Below are 19,043 nucleotides of genomic sequence, written 5' to 3'. Positions count from 1 at the left end.
TCTGACCCCCTCCGCATGGCCTCCAATACACGGCTGCTTCCACTCTGGGCTGGTAGATGGATCTGTTTACAGATATTGTCTCTCTCACGAATCAGCTGCAGAACCTGATCAAAAAGAATACATTAAACGTCATCAAAGTCTCACCAAAGAATCTTGCATCAAGGAATACCACCCCCACTGTTCTCCACCAAGGTTAATTTTCAAGTAATTACGAGGTTAATTAAACCAAACACATGAATTAACCAAATCCTTTACTTTTGCCCAACCCATGCTGTCTATCCCAGACAGACATGCTTGAGTATACTGTTATCAGTTTGGCACAGTTAACTATTTATACTCACCTCATCAGGAAAGTCCTTGGGGTGGGGAGAGGTGAAACGGATCCTCATTTCAGGATCTATTCTGGAGACCTGATCCAGGAGGTGAGCAAAACGAAGGCCCCCGTGCTTGGTTTTATAGTTGGTGGAGAAGCCACGGCTGAGGTTGGTGGACACTGCATTGTTAAACTGGACTTCTGAATTGTCCCGAAAACTATTAACATTCTGACCAAGTAGTGTCACTTCTTTCAGCCCCTGAAAAGAGGACAAAATATTGGAAGCAATTTAAACACTAGTTTGGCAGCTTCATACCAAATCACTAATTAAAATTAGCCTGAACCTACCAAGAACCATCCATAAACGTGTTCTGCCTTTACCTAATAATTTCATGCTTGGGCATCTTGTTGTGAAGAACTCCAAAATAAAACCTACATAAACGTTAATCTTCAAAACATTTTTTAGAGTAGCAAAAAGCTGGATGCAAACTCAGTGTTCAATAATGGTTAATTTATAACACCATCAATCAAATTAGGAAAACATTCTATCAAGCAATTGTTATATAATCACCTATGAAGTATTCTTGCCAAAAAGATTTAGCCTAAATCGAATGAAGCTTTTACACCTAACTTCCAGTTTACCAGAATTCAGGGGAACAGTTTAAATGAGGAAGCAATCAAACAAATCCAGACATGTCTGATCTCTTCAAAATGTAAATGCATCATTTAAAGCAAACAACAACAAAAAAAGTGAAAGAGCTGTTTTCGATTAAGAGATTGAAGAAATATAACAACCAAATGAAACTACACAAATCTTGACTGGATCTTGGTTTGAAAATCAAACAGCAATAAGATATTTGGTGTGAGCGGCCGACCAATGACCAGCGACCGACTGCCTCAGCCGGGTGGAGCGCCAGGCTCATCATACCAGCATGAGCCAGGGAGCTGTGTCCTACACAACTAGACTGAGAAACAACGGCTTGAACCTGGGGGGGGGGGGGGGGTTAGGGGATGAGGGGGAAAAAAAAAAGATATTTGGGGACAATAAATTTTGAATATGGATTGCATATTAGATAATATTAATTGTTAAGTTTCCTACATGTGATTACGTACAATACATTATAGTTAAGAAAGGAAAATTTCTTATTCTGAGAAGATGCATACTGAAGTATCCAGGGTTAAGTGGCCTGATGTCTACAAGTTCAGAAAAAATGAAGATAGAGATAGACATATAAAACATGACAAAATGTTAATAAACGTTGTTTATTGTACCATTGTTTCAACTTGTGTTGTTTGAAAATTTACAATACAAATTTTCAGAAAGAAAAAGAATGGTTACTATAAAGACTATTTTTTGTAGCTTTACTTTGACATCAGAGAAATTTAATAGTACAAAGAATTCCCATATAGTCCTTGCCCACATTCACTGATCATTAACATTGTACCCCATTTATCTATCATTCACATTCACACATTCATATATGCACTCTCCACACACACATGCAAGCACACATTTTTACGAGCCATCTGAGAATAAGCTGCAAACATCATACTCTTTACCCCTAAATATGTCAGTTATGTATTTCTTAAAAATAAGAACATTGTCCTGTATAATCACAGGACAATTATCAAAATCAGAAATACTGATACAGTACTATTATCTAATCCAACATTCCATAAATCAAATTTTTACCAATTGTCCAAAATAATGTCCTTTATAACTTTTTTTTAATCTTTTTCATTAATGGCATGTCTAGGAATTTATCTTACGGATATAACCATGAACATGGACAAATATGAATGCAGAGACTGGTTTATTCAAACACAGCACTGTTTTAACAGGGGAGGAATTAAAAGCAATCTGAAAGCTGTTGTCCTATCAGTAAATCACAGTGCATCCATGGCAAGAAAGGCCTCACAGTACTACAAAAACAAAGTTAAAAGCTGTTAACGACATGGGAAAATGCTCACACGATTATTAAAGACAGGATACAAAATTGCTTAGACAGTGAGATCACAACTACATAAACTTTTTCTGTAACTTCTTTTTTGCCTGATCAGAATCCCATTCCAGGACATTGTTAAACATTTAATCGTCATGACTCTAATCTCCATAAAGACTATTTTTACAAGTTGTGACATAATGTTAAATTTAAAGAAAGGGTACACCAAATACAATGTGGATCCTGGATTGGATCCTGAAAAAGAAAAAAAGACATTAGTGGGGAAATTGGCAAAATCAAAATAAAGTCTGAAGTTAGTTAATAGTAATGTACCAATATTAATCTTTTAGTTTTGACAAACGCACCAAAGTTAAGATGCTAATTATTTAGCGGTAACTCTATCTTTGCAACTTTTGTGTAAATTTAAAGTTATTCCAAAACAGAAAGTTTATTTAAAAAAAAAAAGGCAGAATATAAAACTAAGTAATATGCACACACATATAAAAGACATAAGAACTAAATGCAGAAGAGTTACCAGATAACTGGAAAAATTTGAATATGGGTAGACTAGGATTGAGATATTTAGCAATTTTTGTTAATCTTGTTAGAATTAATTTTTGAAAGGATAATTATTGAAAATATCCTTATTTTTTAGAGACGCATAATTACTTAAGGGTGAAATGTCCTGCTATACTTTGAAATACTTTATCAACAAAAAATAGATAAAGCAAATATGGCAAAAATTTAACAATTATCAAATTTAAGTTATTAGCTGGGGAAGAGGGGTCATAATACTATTCTCTTTTCTGTGCATTTAAATTTTTTTCATATAAAAAGATAATAAAGAGGCTTAAAAAAAGGCTGCTTAAACAACTTCCAATCAGTAACCATTGTTTGAATGAATAAACAATGTTCTGTTAAAGGACCAATACTGTGTATTCTTTGCAACTGTAGTCTAAAAATCTAAACGCAAGAAACGTCTTTTAAAAAGTTATTTTATAAGCAAAATAAATGTCACTAACAGATACGTTAAAACAGTATAGAATCTTAATTTTTCAAAAGTCAACACTTTGAATTCACGAAGATTCACTTTAATGTTATTAAGTTCCTTCTTTTATATGCAAATACCTTAGAAAGGTTAGGGAGTTTTTTGTCATCACCTCAATTTACTTAAACAGAATGTCTCCATGCTGAAGGAGTGAGTTTTGGTACTGTGGGGGAGCTGGAAGGGGACAGGAAGGAGACAACTTTAGACCAGGAAGCACTTGGAGAGGTAAGGTGTGGGGAATACCTCACAGTATCTGTGAGCAGCCAGAGACCAAATCAGAAAACTAAGAATCTGGGGATGGGAGGAGAAAAAAGGCAAACTGCTGACTTAGAACTAGAGCAAGGGCTAGCTAGCCTCTTACAGTTCCTGAGCCAAGCAAGAACAAGAAGACTCTAGTGGAAGAAAAGTTCCATATTCATACTGTCCTATTCTGCAGGGCTGGAGATTCAGGCCTAGGGTTAGGGAGAGACTTCCTAAAGGGTTGAGGGACCAGCTCCCAATAGCAGGAAGACAGCAGATATCTCCGCTCTGGCCTCTGATCTGTTTCACTACCCTCATCTGTTCTCTGTCCCTCAACTAGTGAGCTAGCCCAGTGGTAAAATGAACAAGAGATGTGGGAGATTTCCCTAGAATGGACAGAGTAATAAGTAATTCGCTGAAAAATTACTATGGGCCAGGTAGTTTAAATACATTTAAACTACCATTATCCTTCCATTAACCTGGCAAGGTAGATATTATTTTACCCTCTTTCATAGGTGGGGAAAGTGTGTTTTAAAGACGGTAGTTAAATGGCCGGTGCCAGGGCACCAAACCAGAAGAATGGTGGAGCCAGAATTCATAATCATCTGATTCTAAACTCATGCTCTCTCCATTCTAGTGCTTCCTCCTAAGCAAACTTCGCAGTGGATCTGGCTATAATTTGTGAGCTGCAAACCAAAGATGTACACCTAGGTATTTCTTTCTGGCCAGGGATGGTTCTAAGCTTGTACAGTTAGAGACAGCACAGGCTGCAAAACCAGAAAGTTGTCCTCATCCTCCCACAAACACAGGCTCAGTAAGAAAGCCTGGAGGACTTTTCACCTGCTCAGAAAGCTTCCTCACTTCCTCTAGAATGGAGGCAACAGGCCGACTCCTCTCCCGGCCACGCGTGAAAGGAACAATGCAGTAGCTGCACATGTTGTCACAGCCTCGCATAATAGACCTGGGGAGGAAAGCACCAGAACTTAGTAACAGCAGCAGGATGTCTTGGTCCCACCCAACGAGCAGATCACAGTTCCCTTGGTATTATCCTTTGGTTCTGAATTCTCTTGGCAACATGCTAACACTGGACCAGTCTGAGATCTAAGAAGCATGAAGGCAGACATTTTTTTATCTTTAAAAACTAGTATCCTGGCCGGCCTGGTGGCTCAGGCGGTTAGAGCTCCATGCTCCTAACTCCGAAGGCTGCCGGTTCAATTCCCACATGGGCCAGTGAGCTCTCAACCACAAGGTTGCTGGTTCAACTCCTCGAGTCCCGCAAGGGATGGTGGGCTCCACTCCCTGCAACTAAGATTGAACATGGCACCTTGAGCTGAGCTGCTGCTGAGCTCCCGGATGGCTCAGTTGGTTGGAGCGCGTCCTCTCAACCACAAGGTTGCCAGTTTGATTCCTCGACTCCCACAAGGGATGGTGGGCTGCGCCCCCTGCAACTAGCAATAGCAACTGGACCTGGAGCTGAGCTGCGCCCTCCACAACTAAGACTGAAAGGACAACAGCGACTTGGAAAGAAAAAAATCCTGGAAGTATACACTGTTCCCCAGTAAAGTCTAGTTCCCTTCTCCCCACCCCCCACACCCCCAAAAAAAGAATGTGGAAGTTCCCTGTTAAAAAACAAAACAAAACAAAACAAACAAAAAAAAACTAGTATCTAACCCCAGGATATAAACCAAACCATAACTGGTGGATAACAGTGGTTACCCTGAGGGATCAGTGCTGAAGGAATGGGGTGTAGACATACCACACCTGGGCTTTCTACTGTTTATATATTGTTTGAACTTTTCACATCTAGACCAGAAAAAGAAATAAATATTGTAAAGTATGTATAAAGAGCTAAGACTTTGGATTTTAAATACAGGGGTCTGCATTTCTCACTTCTGGTCCAAATACTAGGTATGTAACTTAAGTTACTTTCTTTCATTTGCATCCTGTATATGAAAGCTTCAATTTATCTTAAAGAAATAATAATGGACAGATATGCATCAAAGATATTCACTGGAGAATTGTTAAATAAAAGTTGTCTATTATCTTAATTAAGCATTCTAACAACACAGTATTGGCTAGCCATTAAAATGATAGAGGTTGGCAAACTTTTTCTGTAAAATACCAGAAAGTAAGTATTTTAAGGTTTGCAGACCATGCCATCTCTGTCACAACTACTCAACTCTATTTTAGTGGTGAAAGCAGACACAGACAATATGTATGTAAAGAAATGGACGTGGCTGTATTTCAATAAAACTTTATTTACTAAAAAAGGCTGTGGGCCAATTTGCCATTCGAAAATTTAATGCCATACGAAACAGTCACCATTTTAAATAAGAAAAGGTTATAAAACCAAGTATACCAAGAGACAATTTTTATGAACACAAACACAAAGCATACACACATAAGCACAAAGCAAAGGACAGCAATGATATACGTCAAAATGATAACAGTGGTAATTATTAGGTGGTAGGAGTATAAGTAATTAATACTTTCTTCCTTATGTATTTTTATCTTTTCCACATAATTCTTCAATAAATACAAACTATTTTGTCACCAGATCTTTACTTCTTTTTTTAACTTAAAAAATCAGGGGAGGGGAAAAAAAGAATCAGAAAAGCCCAAGATATTCTCTTAAGTAAAAAAATAAGTGTAGAAGGGAAGGTAGGAAAGACCCCATTTTATGTATATGAATGTATATGCACAAAACACTTCTCAAAGGATTGTACAAGAAACTACTAACACAGCTGCCTCTGAGAGGTGGCTTAGGAGACGGCGGATGACAGTTGTGAGGGAGTCTTAAATATCATTTTTTGTCTTTTGTACTACATACATGTATTAATTTTTTAATGTAATAAAATTAACATGTTATTTTAAAAGTGAGAAAAAAGTTTACTCCCTGTCTCTTGATCAGTGACTCACACGAAAGCAGAAGTAGCACTGGGGTTCGTCTGGACTGGCATGACATCTGCATAGGTCTCATCCAAAGACAGCAGCACGTTGGCAGCTTGCTGGCCTGACTCGGCAACAGCCAGCAGCCGAGGGAGGTCCCGATAGGCATCTGGACCAGCCAAAATATCCACCATTTTCTCCCTGTTGAGGATCTCTTCCTTCAGTCTCTCAGCCATACAACCTGGGAGGGAAATAAAATAAGCACCAGTTCCCAAATTCATTTGGTCTCATGGCTTCTCAGTACACATTGTCTCCAGCTGGATCAAAGACCAAGAGACCAAGACACAGAAACTTCTCTAAGAGTTTAGCATCATCCCTCCAATTTGCCCAACACTTCCACAGCACTGGAACATGCATTTTCCTATACAAGAAAACCACTGGGAAAGGGCTCAAGAGCAATTCAATTAAACACCCAGAAAAATTAAACCATCCAAAAACCTCTCTAGAAATAAACCACCTCTTTTTTCAACTGAAAATTACTTGTTACTACAAATAAAAAATATTTTACCTCAGGACCTTACTTTTTAAAATAAAACTTATTTATACATAACTGCACTTACACTCTTTATCCCTCTTCTTGCCCATAATACTTAGTAAAACGTATTAGAAATGAGTTTACCATCCATGCTGGCATTTTGCATATCCTAAAAAACCAGTTATTAATAAGGCTATCAAATTAATAAAAAGTCCACTTTATTACAAACACTCTTTGAAAACATCTGTTTAAGAACTATTCTTAGTTGTATACCCATGTTCATAGCAGCATCATTTACAACAGCCAAAAGGTGGAAGCCACCCAAGTGTCCGTCAATGGATGTGGTATCTACATACAATGGAATATTATTCAGCCTTAAGAAGGAAGGAAATTCTGACACAAGCTCTAACAACATGGATGAACCTGAGGACACTATGCCAAATGAAATAGGCCAGACACAAAAGGACACATACTGTGTGACTCCACTTACATGAGGCAGCCAGAGCAGTCAAATTCATACTGAGAAAATAGAGCGGTGGCTGCCCAGGGGTACAGGGAAGAGAATAGGCAGTTACTGTGTAATGGGGACAGAATTTCAGCTGGGGAAGATGGAAAGGTTCTGGAGAAGGATGGCGGTGATGTTGCACAGCAATATAAATGTACTTAATGCCACTGGGCTGTACGTTTGAAAAGGGCTAAAACGGGGCAGGAGTGATAGGGGTTAAAACAGTTAATTTTATATTACATATTTTACCATTTAAAAAAACTATTTTGGAGATTTCTGAAATTCCTAACCAATATATACCCAGGGACTTCTATAATAAAGGAACTGAAATGGAACAAAACATTTCAGCTAATCCTTCCATCTTCCTGTAGCACTTAGTACATTAATCTGTGTAACAGGATATGTTTCAACTGTGTTTTGACACATCATCAAGAGGAATTAATTTATTCTATACTGGATACAGTCTGTTTTAAGGTGAAATACAGTAATCAAGTTCTGGAAACAAGAGGGTACCGAATATTTGTTTTGGAAATGATGTCTAGTGATCTAGATCAGAGCTGTCCAATAAGCCTTTCTACGATGATGGAAATGCTCTTTATCTGTGTTGTTCAAACTGGTAGCCACTAGTCAAGTGTGGCTACTGAGCAGTCACTATGCAGCTAGTGAGACTGAAGAAGTAAATTTTTAATATTGTTTAAGTTTAATTAAACTGAAATGACCACGTGTGGCTACTGGCTACCATCCTGGACAGTGCAGATCTAGACTGTCACTTGGGTATGCTTCAGGAGTCAAGGTGAAACGTGCCTACACTGTAAATGTATGCTGCGCCCTCAGACCCCAAACTGTCTGCTATCCATAACTCTGCGCCCCCAAGAGCCACATAAGACTCCAGCCATGATGGACGACTTTCTATACTTACTACTTCAAGGCACTATGAAAAGCCCTTTTATGAGCTTTATCTCATTTAATCCCACAGCCTCTAACATTAAGCATAAAATGTAAGATTTCTTCACAACCAGGAATACAGCCTTGGAGGGACTCCCTAGCACATAAAGCTACATGGAGCCTAACTCTCAAAACTCACAAAATCTGCAAATTACCGGATACCTAGAATTCCAATCTTCAGAGGCCCTCGGGAGCGGGGCCGTTTTGTCTTCAGGACTTTAAGCTGATGTAAACGATTCCAGATGGTCTGTTCAGCCTTTTCCCTACAGAGAACAAAAAGAGATAGACCTGAACCTGCAAATAAACTACAAAGCAATCTAAAAAAGTAGGACAATGAAGAAAATAAAAACCACCTTCAACCCTTTAAATGAATATCTACCCTTTAGGCTTAGGGAAGGCAGGCAGGGAGTCAACTGAAGCAGCAGCACTTGCTTAAGTCCTCATTCCTAGAATGACGCCCTTCCTGAACATCTCCAAGTCCTAACAAGCCTTGAAGCCAGGGGTGTCCAAACTGCGGCCCGCGGGCCAACTGCGGTCCGCAATCCATTGCTAATTGCCCCGCAGCAAATTCCAAAAATATATTTAGTTTACTTAAATAAACCAGGTGAGGCAATATGTACTTCACCTCGAGTGAGTGGCCCAGCTGTTTGTGTATTTTACCGCATATGGCCCTTGGTAAAAAATGTGGAAAAAAGTTTTCTCACCCCTGCTTTAAGCCAAACAAAAACAATGTCCTTCACAAAGCCTTCCCCAACACGACTCTGTTGGAGTTTATTCTGCTTCCTTTTAACTACACTATCACTGTAACTATTCTTCTCCCCGTACTTAGCAATTTCCCCTTTTCATTGCTTGATTTTTTTTTTTTTTCAACCTAGTGCCTTCCACCAGATGTTAGGGCTATTTGTGCATCTATCTTAGTTCCCATATCAAATGAGGCTCCCTGAAGACAGGCTCCATGAAGGGTTCATTTCTGAATCTCCCAAAGCACCTAGTTCAGTGTCTGGCAGCAGAGACCCTCAGAACAAAAATGTTGGATTAATTAATTGGTTGTATAGCCAGCTGAGAAAACAGACATTAATATGACTTATACATAGAAACAAAGTGACAAACGGTACATTCACCTCTGATGAATGCCACCAATCTCTGTTTAGAAGAACTCTGTCCCCTAGCCACTGACTGCACGCTAGCCCTTACGATGTGAACTACGTCATAAAAATGTGCCATGAGCTACAAGAAAAACCTTAGGAAAAGGTGGGTGACTCAGCACACGCTCAGTTTCCTCATCTATAAAATGGGTTTGATAACAGCACCTGCCTCATAGAGTTGTTGTGAGAGTTACTTAGTGCATGTATAGTGCCCAGCAGGACCTGACAAACAGTACATACTCAGAAAATGTCCACTAGTTCTCTCATTACTGTCTCCACTGCTGGAAAATTGCCAATCCACTGGCTCATCTCCACAGGTAGGCCAGCCTGGCACTGTTAACTCTGGCATTATTATATAAGATACATTCACTTTCTAGATAAGAACAAGTTCCCACCTGATAGAACAAGTGACAAGGAGAATCACATCAGCCTGAGTGGAGAGCAAGGAAAAAAAAGAAAATTATGATCTTTGAAATTAGCCTTGTAGAATCACTGCCACGCCCCTCCCCTTTTTTTCATTGTGGAAAAACATATATAACATTTACCATTTTACCCAATTTTAAGTGTACAGTTCAGTAGCATTAAATATATTCACATAGTTGTGCAACCATCACCACCATCAATCTTCCAGTACTATTTCGTCTTCCCCAACTAAAACTCTGTACCCATTAAACACTAACCCCCATTCTCCCTCTCCTTGCAGTCCATTTTTAACTCAGTTCCTTGCCTGAAGGTGAGCAAGCACCACCATAAAAATTTCAAAAATAACTGGAACAAATGTACACTTCAGTCCCGTGCTACACACTTTCCTCAAAGAAACTCACTCTCATCAGGCCATACCCTGTTCCTGAAACTGCATCTGAGAACTGGCACAAATGCAGAGTCTTACCCAGGCTCAGGAAACATGGGGAAACAGGAAATATGTGTACCTCTTGGAGGTTATTGGTCCGTAAGTAGCCACTTTTCTGTAAGATGGACCAGGCTATCTCTGTGTCATTCACATTCATCTGGCAGCCGTAGGTCTCAAGGTACACTGCAAAGAGAGGGGAATTCATATAGGCAGAAAAAAAGGAACCGCATGTCTCCAAAGGTCTCCGTCCCAAATGCCCCAGAAACACTTGACCCAACTGGTTATCCACTAAGTCCCCTGTTGCCTCAATACTAAGACACTATTAATTGCCAGATGTACCACAAAATTAATGAGAGCCTTTCAGAACAAAAGGAATACTACATTATATACACACATCAATTATAAGCTGTATCACTAAAAATATGGGGAAAATATGCACCTAAGACATCAAGGAACTATGGCTGTAAAAACAATTAGAAAAGTGGAGACTAGCTGACAGCACTGATTATCAATCCAGGGGGAAAATAAATTTAAAACATATGTTATACTCCTTCTCAAAATGAGGTTTTCCAGCCTCTGGAGGTAGCGCAGTGACCAGAAGGTACATAAAGCCACAAAATAAAAACAGGCAACTTCCTAAAGTAACTTCAAACATTTTAAATGTTTGGTTATAATGACGTAAAACATACTTCACAAAGTTTTAAGAACATCAATTTCACATCTGGGCAAGCTCCTTCAAACTAAATTCCTGTATCAACTTCTGCTCCCACCAGCACACTTTAATTAACAAATAGAGTTAAAAATTGAATGACAAAGAATCATATGAAAACCAATAGAAAACAGCAGTAATGTGGAGGGGAGGGGAGGGAGGTCAGGATTTTTTTTAAACCTTCCTTGACTCACTTTCCTTGTCTAAAAAAAAAACCCAGCAATATTTATGTCAGAGAGGGACTGAATGACACAAATTATACAGGACTGCAAAATACCTAGCAGGAGTCACAAGGTGTACATACTCCATGATTTACTAATTCAACTCCCAGAAATTTATTCTGAAAAAGAAATTTAACAGAAGCAATATATATCTATCTATATCTATATCCCTCTCTATACATAGAGATAGAGATGAGACATTTATAGTATTTTTTATAACAAAAATTTTTGAAACAACCTAATGTCCAACTATAGGGGACAGATTGGAAAACATCATAGTACAGCACAACGTGATATTTTGTACCAATTTTTAAAAATGGACTGGATGTGAGGGACATCTGACCACGACATGTCACCCCACAGATCACCAGGACTGACTGGGCTGATTTGGCTGGGTAGGTGGGTGTCCCCTTCCTCCCTCACAGTGCCATGCGCGTCCTTCCCAAAGCTGCATGCTGGGTAGAAGAGGACAACTTTCCCCAATGGAGGGGAGGACCAGAGGACCATTCTTTGGTCAAGGGTATACGAGTAGCTGCGCTCCCCTGCTAGAACTTCCAAAGAAGAACTTAAGGCCCATTTGTAGAAGAACAAAGGGTAGTCAAGCTTCCAAGACCCCAGACACATCCAAATGAAGTGCTGCATGTGGCAGTCTGCCTTTCTTTTGACAATGCAATAAATTTTTTTTATTTTAATTATAAAGACTGTAGTATTTGGAAAAAATCTTAAATGAAAATAGCAAGTTACAAATAATTTTCACCATATGATTGCAACCAAATCTTTAAGAATTCCAAAGGAAATAGTTTTTGAAACACGGCAAAGGGGGAAATGTCAGATTATCCCTTAATGTCTCTTCAAATATTTTCTTAAGGCATTTAACTGATCACATAATGTTTCTAAGAAAACCTCTGCCTAAACATACAGAGTGAATGTCTACATCACCAATTGTGAAAGCTGCCTTATAACTTAAGACAATCTAAAAATCAGAACAGAAATTCTAGGGTTTCCAAAGGTAACCAAAGAGGACTACCCAGGATTCTATCCCCAGTCACGTGTACCAACACTCTTAAATTTCTTTATGCAAATGTTAGTTGGTCAAGTTTGCTGATTCCATAACTTAGCAGCCTTCCCACACTGTTCACCCTCCAAAGCCAGGTCTGTAATAAAACCATTAAGAGGCAGGCCATGGATGCTGGAAAAGAGCAAAGCAGAATGCCCAAAGAGAGAAAAAAAGGAAAACCCACCTTTTTTCTGCCTTCCTAAAAGTTCATCCACTGTGAGATAGGGGGGTGAGTCCTCCTCATCTGGAGAAGACAGCTTCTCTTGAGGAACTGCAGTACTTCTTAAAAAATGCTGAAAAGTCGGTCCAGTGGCCAGCCTGGAACTGAAATCCTTCTGAGCTCCATCCTCCTGCGGTCCCTCTGCACTGGGACATGCAGCGCCGGAGAAACTGCTGTGTGTCCTGCAGCTCCTGAGCAGCAGCCAGGACACAGAGGCCAAGGGCCCCCACCTCAGCCTCCTCTGTGCTCGGAGGATACATTGTAAATGATTCATGGTACTAACACAGCCCAAAGTCTGCAAAAGAATGAGACATCACCAGTATTTATTGAACACTATGTACAGGGCACTGTTCTAAGGCCTTCAAGTGTATTAATACATTTAATTCTCACAAAAACCCAAGAAAAAGGTACTTTTAATAATATTATCCCTGTTTTACAAAGTGAAAAAAACTGAGGCAACTTGTCCAAATCCACACAAAGGAGTGCCAGAGACTAGATGCAAATTTAGGCAGTCTGTTTTCAAAATACAGGCATGGTAGAGATAAGAAGCCCTGACAAAATAAAGTAGCACCTTGTGCCAGGAACAGTTCCAAGGGCTTTAAGTATATTAACTTATTAATCTTCACAGCAACCCTGAGTAGCATAGGCAACAGACACTATTACTATCCCATTCAGAGATGAGGAAATAGACACAGAGCAGCCGAGGAACTCACCTAATCCTCCACAGCTAGTAAGCAGCAGAGCTTGCCACCTTGCTACACTGCCTCCCAAAACTATGAAAACCACTTACTATCTGAGGCCATCTTCCTTTGAATTCCTCCAAAAGGAAAGTATCTAACACAGGACCTACCTCTACGTCTGTTGTGAGGATCAAATGTGACAATACAAATATTTGCACAGCACAATGTATGGGCCTCTTGGGAGCGCAGAAATTGGTAGTTGTTGGCAATAACCATGAGACAACAGCCTCTTCTCAATATAAATAAACATAAACAGTGAAGCATCCCAAACATTTTATTGGGTAGTCACAATGGATTACCGTACTTAATTGTCACAGCAACTCGGTGAGGCAGGTTCTACTATCATCCCCACTTCACAGGTGATGAAGCTAAGGCTCGGGGTGAAGAAAGGTGACTTGCCCAAGGTCACAAGCGAGTAGGCAGAGGGGCAGAGGGATGCGAACTCCACCAGTCTGACTCCAGGGTCCGCCGGGTGACCACCGCGCCATCCTCCCCCTGAACACCGTGCATTTCCGGGCCTCCGCCGCCCCTCCTGCCTCCGGCGCGGGCCTGGGCAGGTGCGCGGGCACCTCCACCCCACGCGCGGCTCACCTTCCGAAACCCGATTGTCCAGCATCCCGCAGCGACAGCTCTGCTCAACCGACCCAGCTCTCTCCTCTCAGCGACCGCGCACATACGGGACTTCCGTTCCGCCGCTATTTCCGTCCGGGTGGATCCAACGGAAGTGCCTCCTCTGTATGGTTCGGGGGAGTCCCGGCTCCTGGCTTTGGAAAACCTCCAACCGCTCAATGAACCGACACCCTGTATCCTGCATGTGACAACTGAGCGCTTGAAATGCGGTGGGTGAGTGCGAGTTAAATGTGAAATACACACTGGATGTCGAAGAAACAATGCAAAACGGCTCATCAATAATTTTTATATTGATTACGTATTGAAGTAATATTTGGGATATATTGAATTAAGTTAATATATTATTTAAATTAATTTCACCAGTTTCTTTTTACTTTTTAACGTGGCTACTGGGAAGTTTTAAATTACATACGTGGCTCACATTCTATTTCACATTCTATTGGACAGCGCTGCGCTATGGGTTAAAGACTTCCGGATTCACATCTCCAGCCTGGACTCCCTCTGGAGTTACAGATCCATGCATAGTTCAGCTGCCTAAGTGGCACCTCCGCTTGGGTGTCTAATGACCATCTCTAACTTAATATAGAACTCGTCATTTCCACACACGCATCCTCACCCAAAACCTGTTCCTGCCCAGTCGGACCCATCTCAGGAAATGACCCAAGCATCCTCTCAGTTGCACTTTGAGAAACTGGGAGTCATTTTTGTTCCCTTCCCCTCAATTTCCACACTCGATCTGTCAGCGAGTCCTGTCATCTCTATCTCCAAAATGTCTCCCATCTGTCCACTTCCCATTTTCCCATTCTTCCCATGCCACCACCAGCTCAGCAATGATTGCAATAGCCTGCTAACTGGTCTCCTTACTTCTGTCCTTGCCCTCTTCTCCTACGGATAATTTCCCACACAGCTGAAGAGAGTGTGTTTGTCTTTTTAACTCAGATCACATCACTCCTCTGCTGAAAACTCCCAGTGCCTTACCATTGCCTTTGCAATAAAATCCAGATTTCTTACTATGTCCTAGAACCTGCATAATCTGGCCTATGCTTACTTGTACTTCTCCAATCCCTTCCTTCTTACTGCTTACTTCTAGCATGTGCTCTCTACTTGACTACACTGCAACTACGTCATTTTATTTTACTCCCTCAATACCCCAACCATGTTTATCTCAGAGCCATTGTACTTAACTATTCTCTCTCTGGAATGTTCTCCCAAATTGTTTCATGGCTGGACCCTTCTCATTCCTCATGTCTCAGCTTAAATATCATCTCTGCAGAGAGGCCTCTTTGGACCATCCCATATAAACTGCTCCCATCACTATCACATCATTTGCTTCACAATACTTGTCACTATGTAGAATAGTAGCATGTTGTTTTTTTTTAATTTGCCATTGCCTATTCCCAGACTCTTAACTCCTTGCAAGCAGGGACACATTCTGTCTTGTTCACTGCAATATCCCCAGGCTCTAGCCCAGAGTCTGGCTCATAGAAGGGCTTAATAAATATTTGTTGAATGAATAAATGATGGCTTTAAGTCTTCATTTGGGTTCCACAGAAGCAGACCCTGAGATGCAGATTTGAGTGCACACAGCTGATCTCAGGAAGCACTGATGGAGTAGTCAGGGAACAAGACAGGGAAGGGGAGACAGCCAGTAAAGAGTATGTTATCAAGTCAGTTACCATGATGGGCACCTGGGTCTTAATTCTGTTGGGGAGCTCTGGGAAACACGTAAAACACATACCTCAGGATTATTTCACCCAAGGGTGGAAGAAGCTGGGGTAGTTATATACTAGCAGTCGTGGTAAAAAGATGCCCCTACATGTGTGGAGTCCTCAGTGCTTCTGTGCCACCTGTGCATGGAGGTCGGTGGTTGGGAGAAAGCCCTCTGTCAATAAGATGCAGACACTGGCCCGCACTCTGAATTAGTAAGGCTATGGGGGCCCTGACAGCCCCTGCTGCAACTGACCTCTTTAGCTCCTCATTAAAACTCTGTGGCGTTATTATTGGCCCATTTTACAGGCAGGAAAACTGAAAATACAGAAGGTAGTCATGTGCTGAAGCTTACACTAGTGCATGGCAGAACTGGTATCTACCCACAGGCCAGTTCTATCCCAAAGCACTGTTCTTACCAGTGACCGACTAATTCAAGGTCAGACTGGTTGGGTTCCCGTCGAGGCTCTGATGCTTACCATGATAGTCATAGCCAAGTTAGTTACCCCTGCTGACTCCCAGTTTCTTTGCCTAAAAAGTGGCTGCTGTGTGGAGAATACACTGCATTGGAGGTAGGAGGGCATGGAAAGAAATCAGGAGAGCATTTAGGAGGCTGTGGCAGTTGTCCAGAGATTGTGGAGTCCTGGACCTTTGTGGTGTCTTGGGGCAGTGAGGACGATGGAAACAAACCCAGATTTCAGGAGTTTGAGCATACTGCAATACATTCCCCTTAGATAACTGCTAGGTGCCAATTCAATTGAATATACAAAGGCAAACACAAGCCAAGAATTGTATTATGGTTCTTGTTTTTTACTGTTGTTTTCCAGATAACTTAGGATGGGATCTGATCATTTGGGGGAATTATCAGCACAATAAAAGTACAAAATTTCAGAATTCCTGGAAAACTCTTAGAATCTAGCAACAAGTTCCTGGACACTCTGGGATTTCCATTTGGAGAAATATTCAGGTTTACTGTCAAATTTTTGACTTCACGGGGAAGACGTCCTGTCCTAATCTGGCCATGGGAAAGCCCAATAATGGTGGCTGCACCTACATCCCAATAGAAGTTACGTTGAGTGGGGAAGCCTCCCACCCACCACACTAAGGGAAGGAAACGCTCCTCCTTCCTGGTGATCCCCAAGCACAGACTCTGTCCTTTCAGGCACAGCAATTCCCTGTTTCAGGTCCTACTTACTGTTTCACCATGGCCCTTTCCTCTTTATTCTCAGTATTGTCCTCTTGGAATCACAGGACACAGGAATTCTAGAGCTGGAAGGAAGCCACTTTCAGGGCTTCCAATATAGGAGTCAGGGAGGAGCCAGGGTTTGAACTCAGGTCACTCAGCTTTTCAGAACTGCGCTCTTTCAAATCCGGACCTTCCCCTAACAGCCCCACAGGGAGGTGTCACCTCCTTTTGTGGCCAGAACAGGAGGCAGCAACTCAGAGCTACCCCTTGCCAGTTCAGGCAAAGCTGGCATGAGGGGTGTTCTCTGGTGCCTGTTATACTGCCCCCGCCTACCTACCTACACACACACACACGCATGCACGCACGCACACACACACACACACACACACACTCAGCCGTACCCAATATCCCTACTATCGTGCTCCCCACACGTACCAGTCCACATGGGGGCCAGGGACCATTTCCCACCCCCACCCCCCAACCCATCACCCACCACTTTCCAACCACAAGGGTCCACTTTCAGTTGCTGTGTTGTGGACTTTGGACAGTGCTGTGTCTTGGGCAATGACGGTGATGAAAACAAACTCCCCAGATTGCAGGAGTTTGGAAGCCCTGTTCCATCCCACCTGGGGATCTGTCATCTAGGCTACTATTACCCCTTCCCCCTGACTAACTCCTCCTCAGCAATTACTCCTCCTGTCCTTCCCCACTGATGACAGGCTCAGCCACATGCCTTGTTTTGGCCAACGGAATGAGGGTGGACATAAGGCAGACAGAATGTCAATGTGCTTGGGCAGGTTGCTTGTCTTTGAACTCCAGTGACTTGCCATGAGAAGAGCCTGCCATGGGAGCTGATACCCTTCATCCTGGGCTCCAGAAGGAACAAAGAGAGTAGACCTGAGCCCAACCCACAGCCTGGACCAAAAAGCCACCCAGCCAAGCCCAGCTTCTACCTAATAGTCAAACATACAGTCACCCCAGAAGCATAATAAACGCTTGTTGCCATGCCCACTGGGATTTGGGTTGTTTTTTTTTCTTTTTTGCACAACATTATTGCAGCAGTAGCTGATCTTTAGGATGTTCCTTCAGGTGGACGTCATGTCAGGTCTCCTGAAACCTCCTCTAATGCCCCAGAGCAGGTCAGATCCCTACTGGCCTCTCTGCTCTATCCATGCATGTGTCTGCCCAATCTGAATCGCACGTTTGATTATGAGAACTTCCGTCTTCCCATGCGTGGGGACCTGTCAGTCTTGCTCCCAGCACGTCAGCTCCTGGTCCCGAGGACTACCACAGACAAAGTATGCACTAGATAGTTCTCGAATGAACAGTGGATTAACAGATAGGTAGGTAGATGGATGGATGAGCGTGCAAGGATGGACTATCTCTGCTTACCTGTGTTTCCCCAGGTTTCTAGAACCAGCTCCAGCTCTGGCTTGTTAGATGACTTCTTGCGGGCCTCAGTTGCCACATGTGGAGGCTCAATTAGAACTGCTTAGTCTAATACAATAGCCCCTAGCTACATGTGGCTACTGAGCCCCTGATATGCAGCTAGTATGAATGAGGAACTGAATTTAACTTAATTTAATTTTAATTTAAAAACTGATACTCAATTTAGTGATTGGAAAAATTCAGTACATTTGGAACAACTTCGGTATGTGAATCTACTTTTCTAAACTATAAATTTTATGAAATCTACTTTTTTTTATGAAATCTAAATACCAATCAAGTATTTCCAGTGAAAATTTGGCATCTAAATAGATGTGGTTTAGGTATAAAATATATACCAGATTTCAAAGATTTAATACGAGAAAAAGAATGTAAAATATTTCATTACTGAATTTTTATTATATTGTGTTTAAATGATAATATTTCAGATCTATTGGGTTAAATAAAATATATTATTAAAATATTTTCATCTATTTTTTTTTTACTTTTTTTAATGTGGCTATTAGAAAATTTGTCATCACATATGTAGCTCACATATTAAGTTGGTGCCAAAGTAATTGCAATTTTTGCAATTATTTTTAACGTTTTAAACCACAATTACTTTTGCACCAACCTAATAATATTCCTAATGGATAGTTCAGGGCCAGAAACTCTCTAAGGTGAACAAAGGCTCTGAAGTCAGAAAGACCTATTTGGAAAATTCAAGCTCAGACA

General features: G+C 41.2%; 1 protein-coding gene across 3 annotated transcripts in view; it reads right to left on the bottom strand.

Moving 5' to 3' along the window:
- The window catches only part of CDK5RAP1 (CDK5RAP1 mitochondrial tRNA methylthiotransferase), a 29,286-nt gene extending 15,204 nt beyond the window's left edge, over positions 1 to 14,082 (bottom strand). For all 3 annotated transcript variants that reach the window (XR_012491044.1, XR_012491043.1, XM_074317228.1), the window contains exons 1-9: positions 13,952 to 14,082; positions 12,585 to 12,915; positions 10,493 to 10,596; positions 9,959 to 9,993; positions 8,581 to 8,681; positions 6,464 to 6,674; positions 4,385 to 4,505; positions 342 to 572; positions 7 to 104 (exon numbers count right to left, since the gene is read on the bottom strand). Coding sequence is in view for 1 of the 3 variants with exons in the window: in XM_074317228.1 (XP_074173329.1) it covers positions 7 to 104; positions 342 to 572; positions 4,385 to 4,505; positions 6,464 to 6,674; positions 8,581 to 8,681; positions 9,959 to 9,993; positions 10,493 to 10,596; positions 12,585 to 12,915; positions 13,952 to 14,035 (1,316 nt within the window). In the remaining 2 variants the exon portion in view is untranslated. The remainder of the gene's footprint in view (positions 1 to 6; positions 105 to 341; positions 573 to 4,384; positions 4,506 to 6,463; positions 6,675 to 8,580; positions 8,682 to 9,958; positions 9,994 to 10,492; positions 10,597 to 12,584; positions 12,916 to 13,951) is intronic.
- Positions 14,083 to 19,043: the final 4,961 nt, after the last annotated feature.

This window comes from Rhinolophus sinicus, linkage group LG13, assembly GCF_036562045.2.
Source record: "Rhinolophus sinicus isolate RSC01 linkage group LG13, ASM3656204v1, whole genome shotgun sequence".
In the NCBI taxonomy this organism is placed as follows: Eukaryota; Metazoa; Chordata; class Mammalia; order Chiroptera; family Rhinolophidae; genus Rhinolophus; species Rhinolophus sinicus.
The sequence above is the reverse complement of the archived record's forward strand: the minus strand, read 5'-3'. Positions and strand labels throughout refer to the sequence as shown.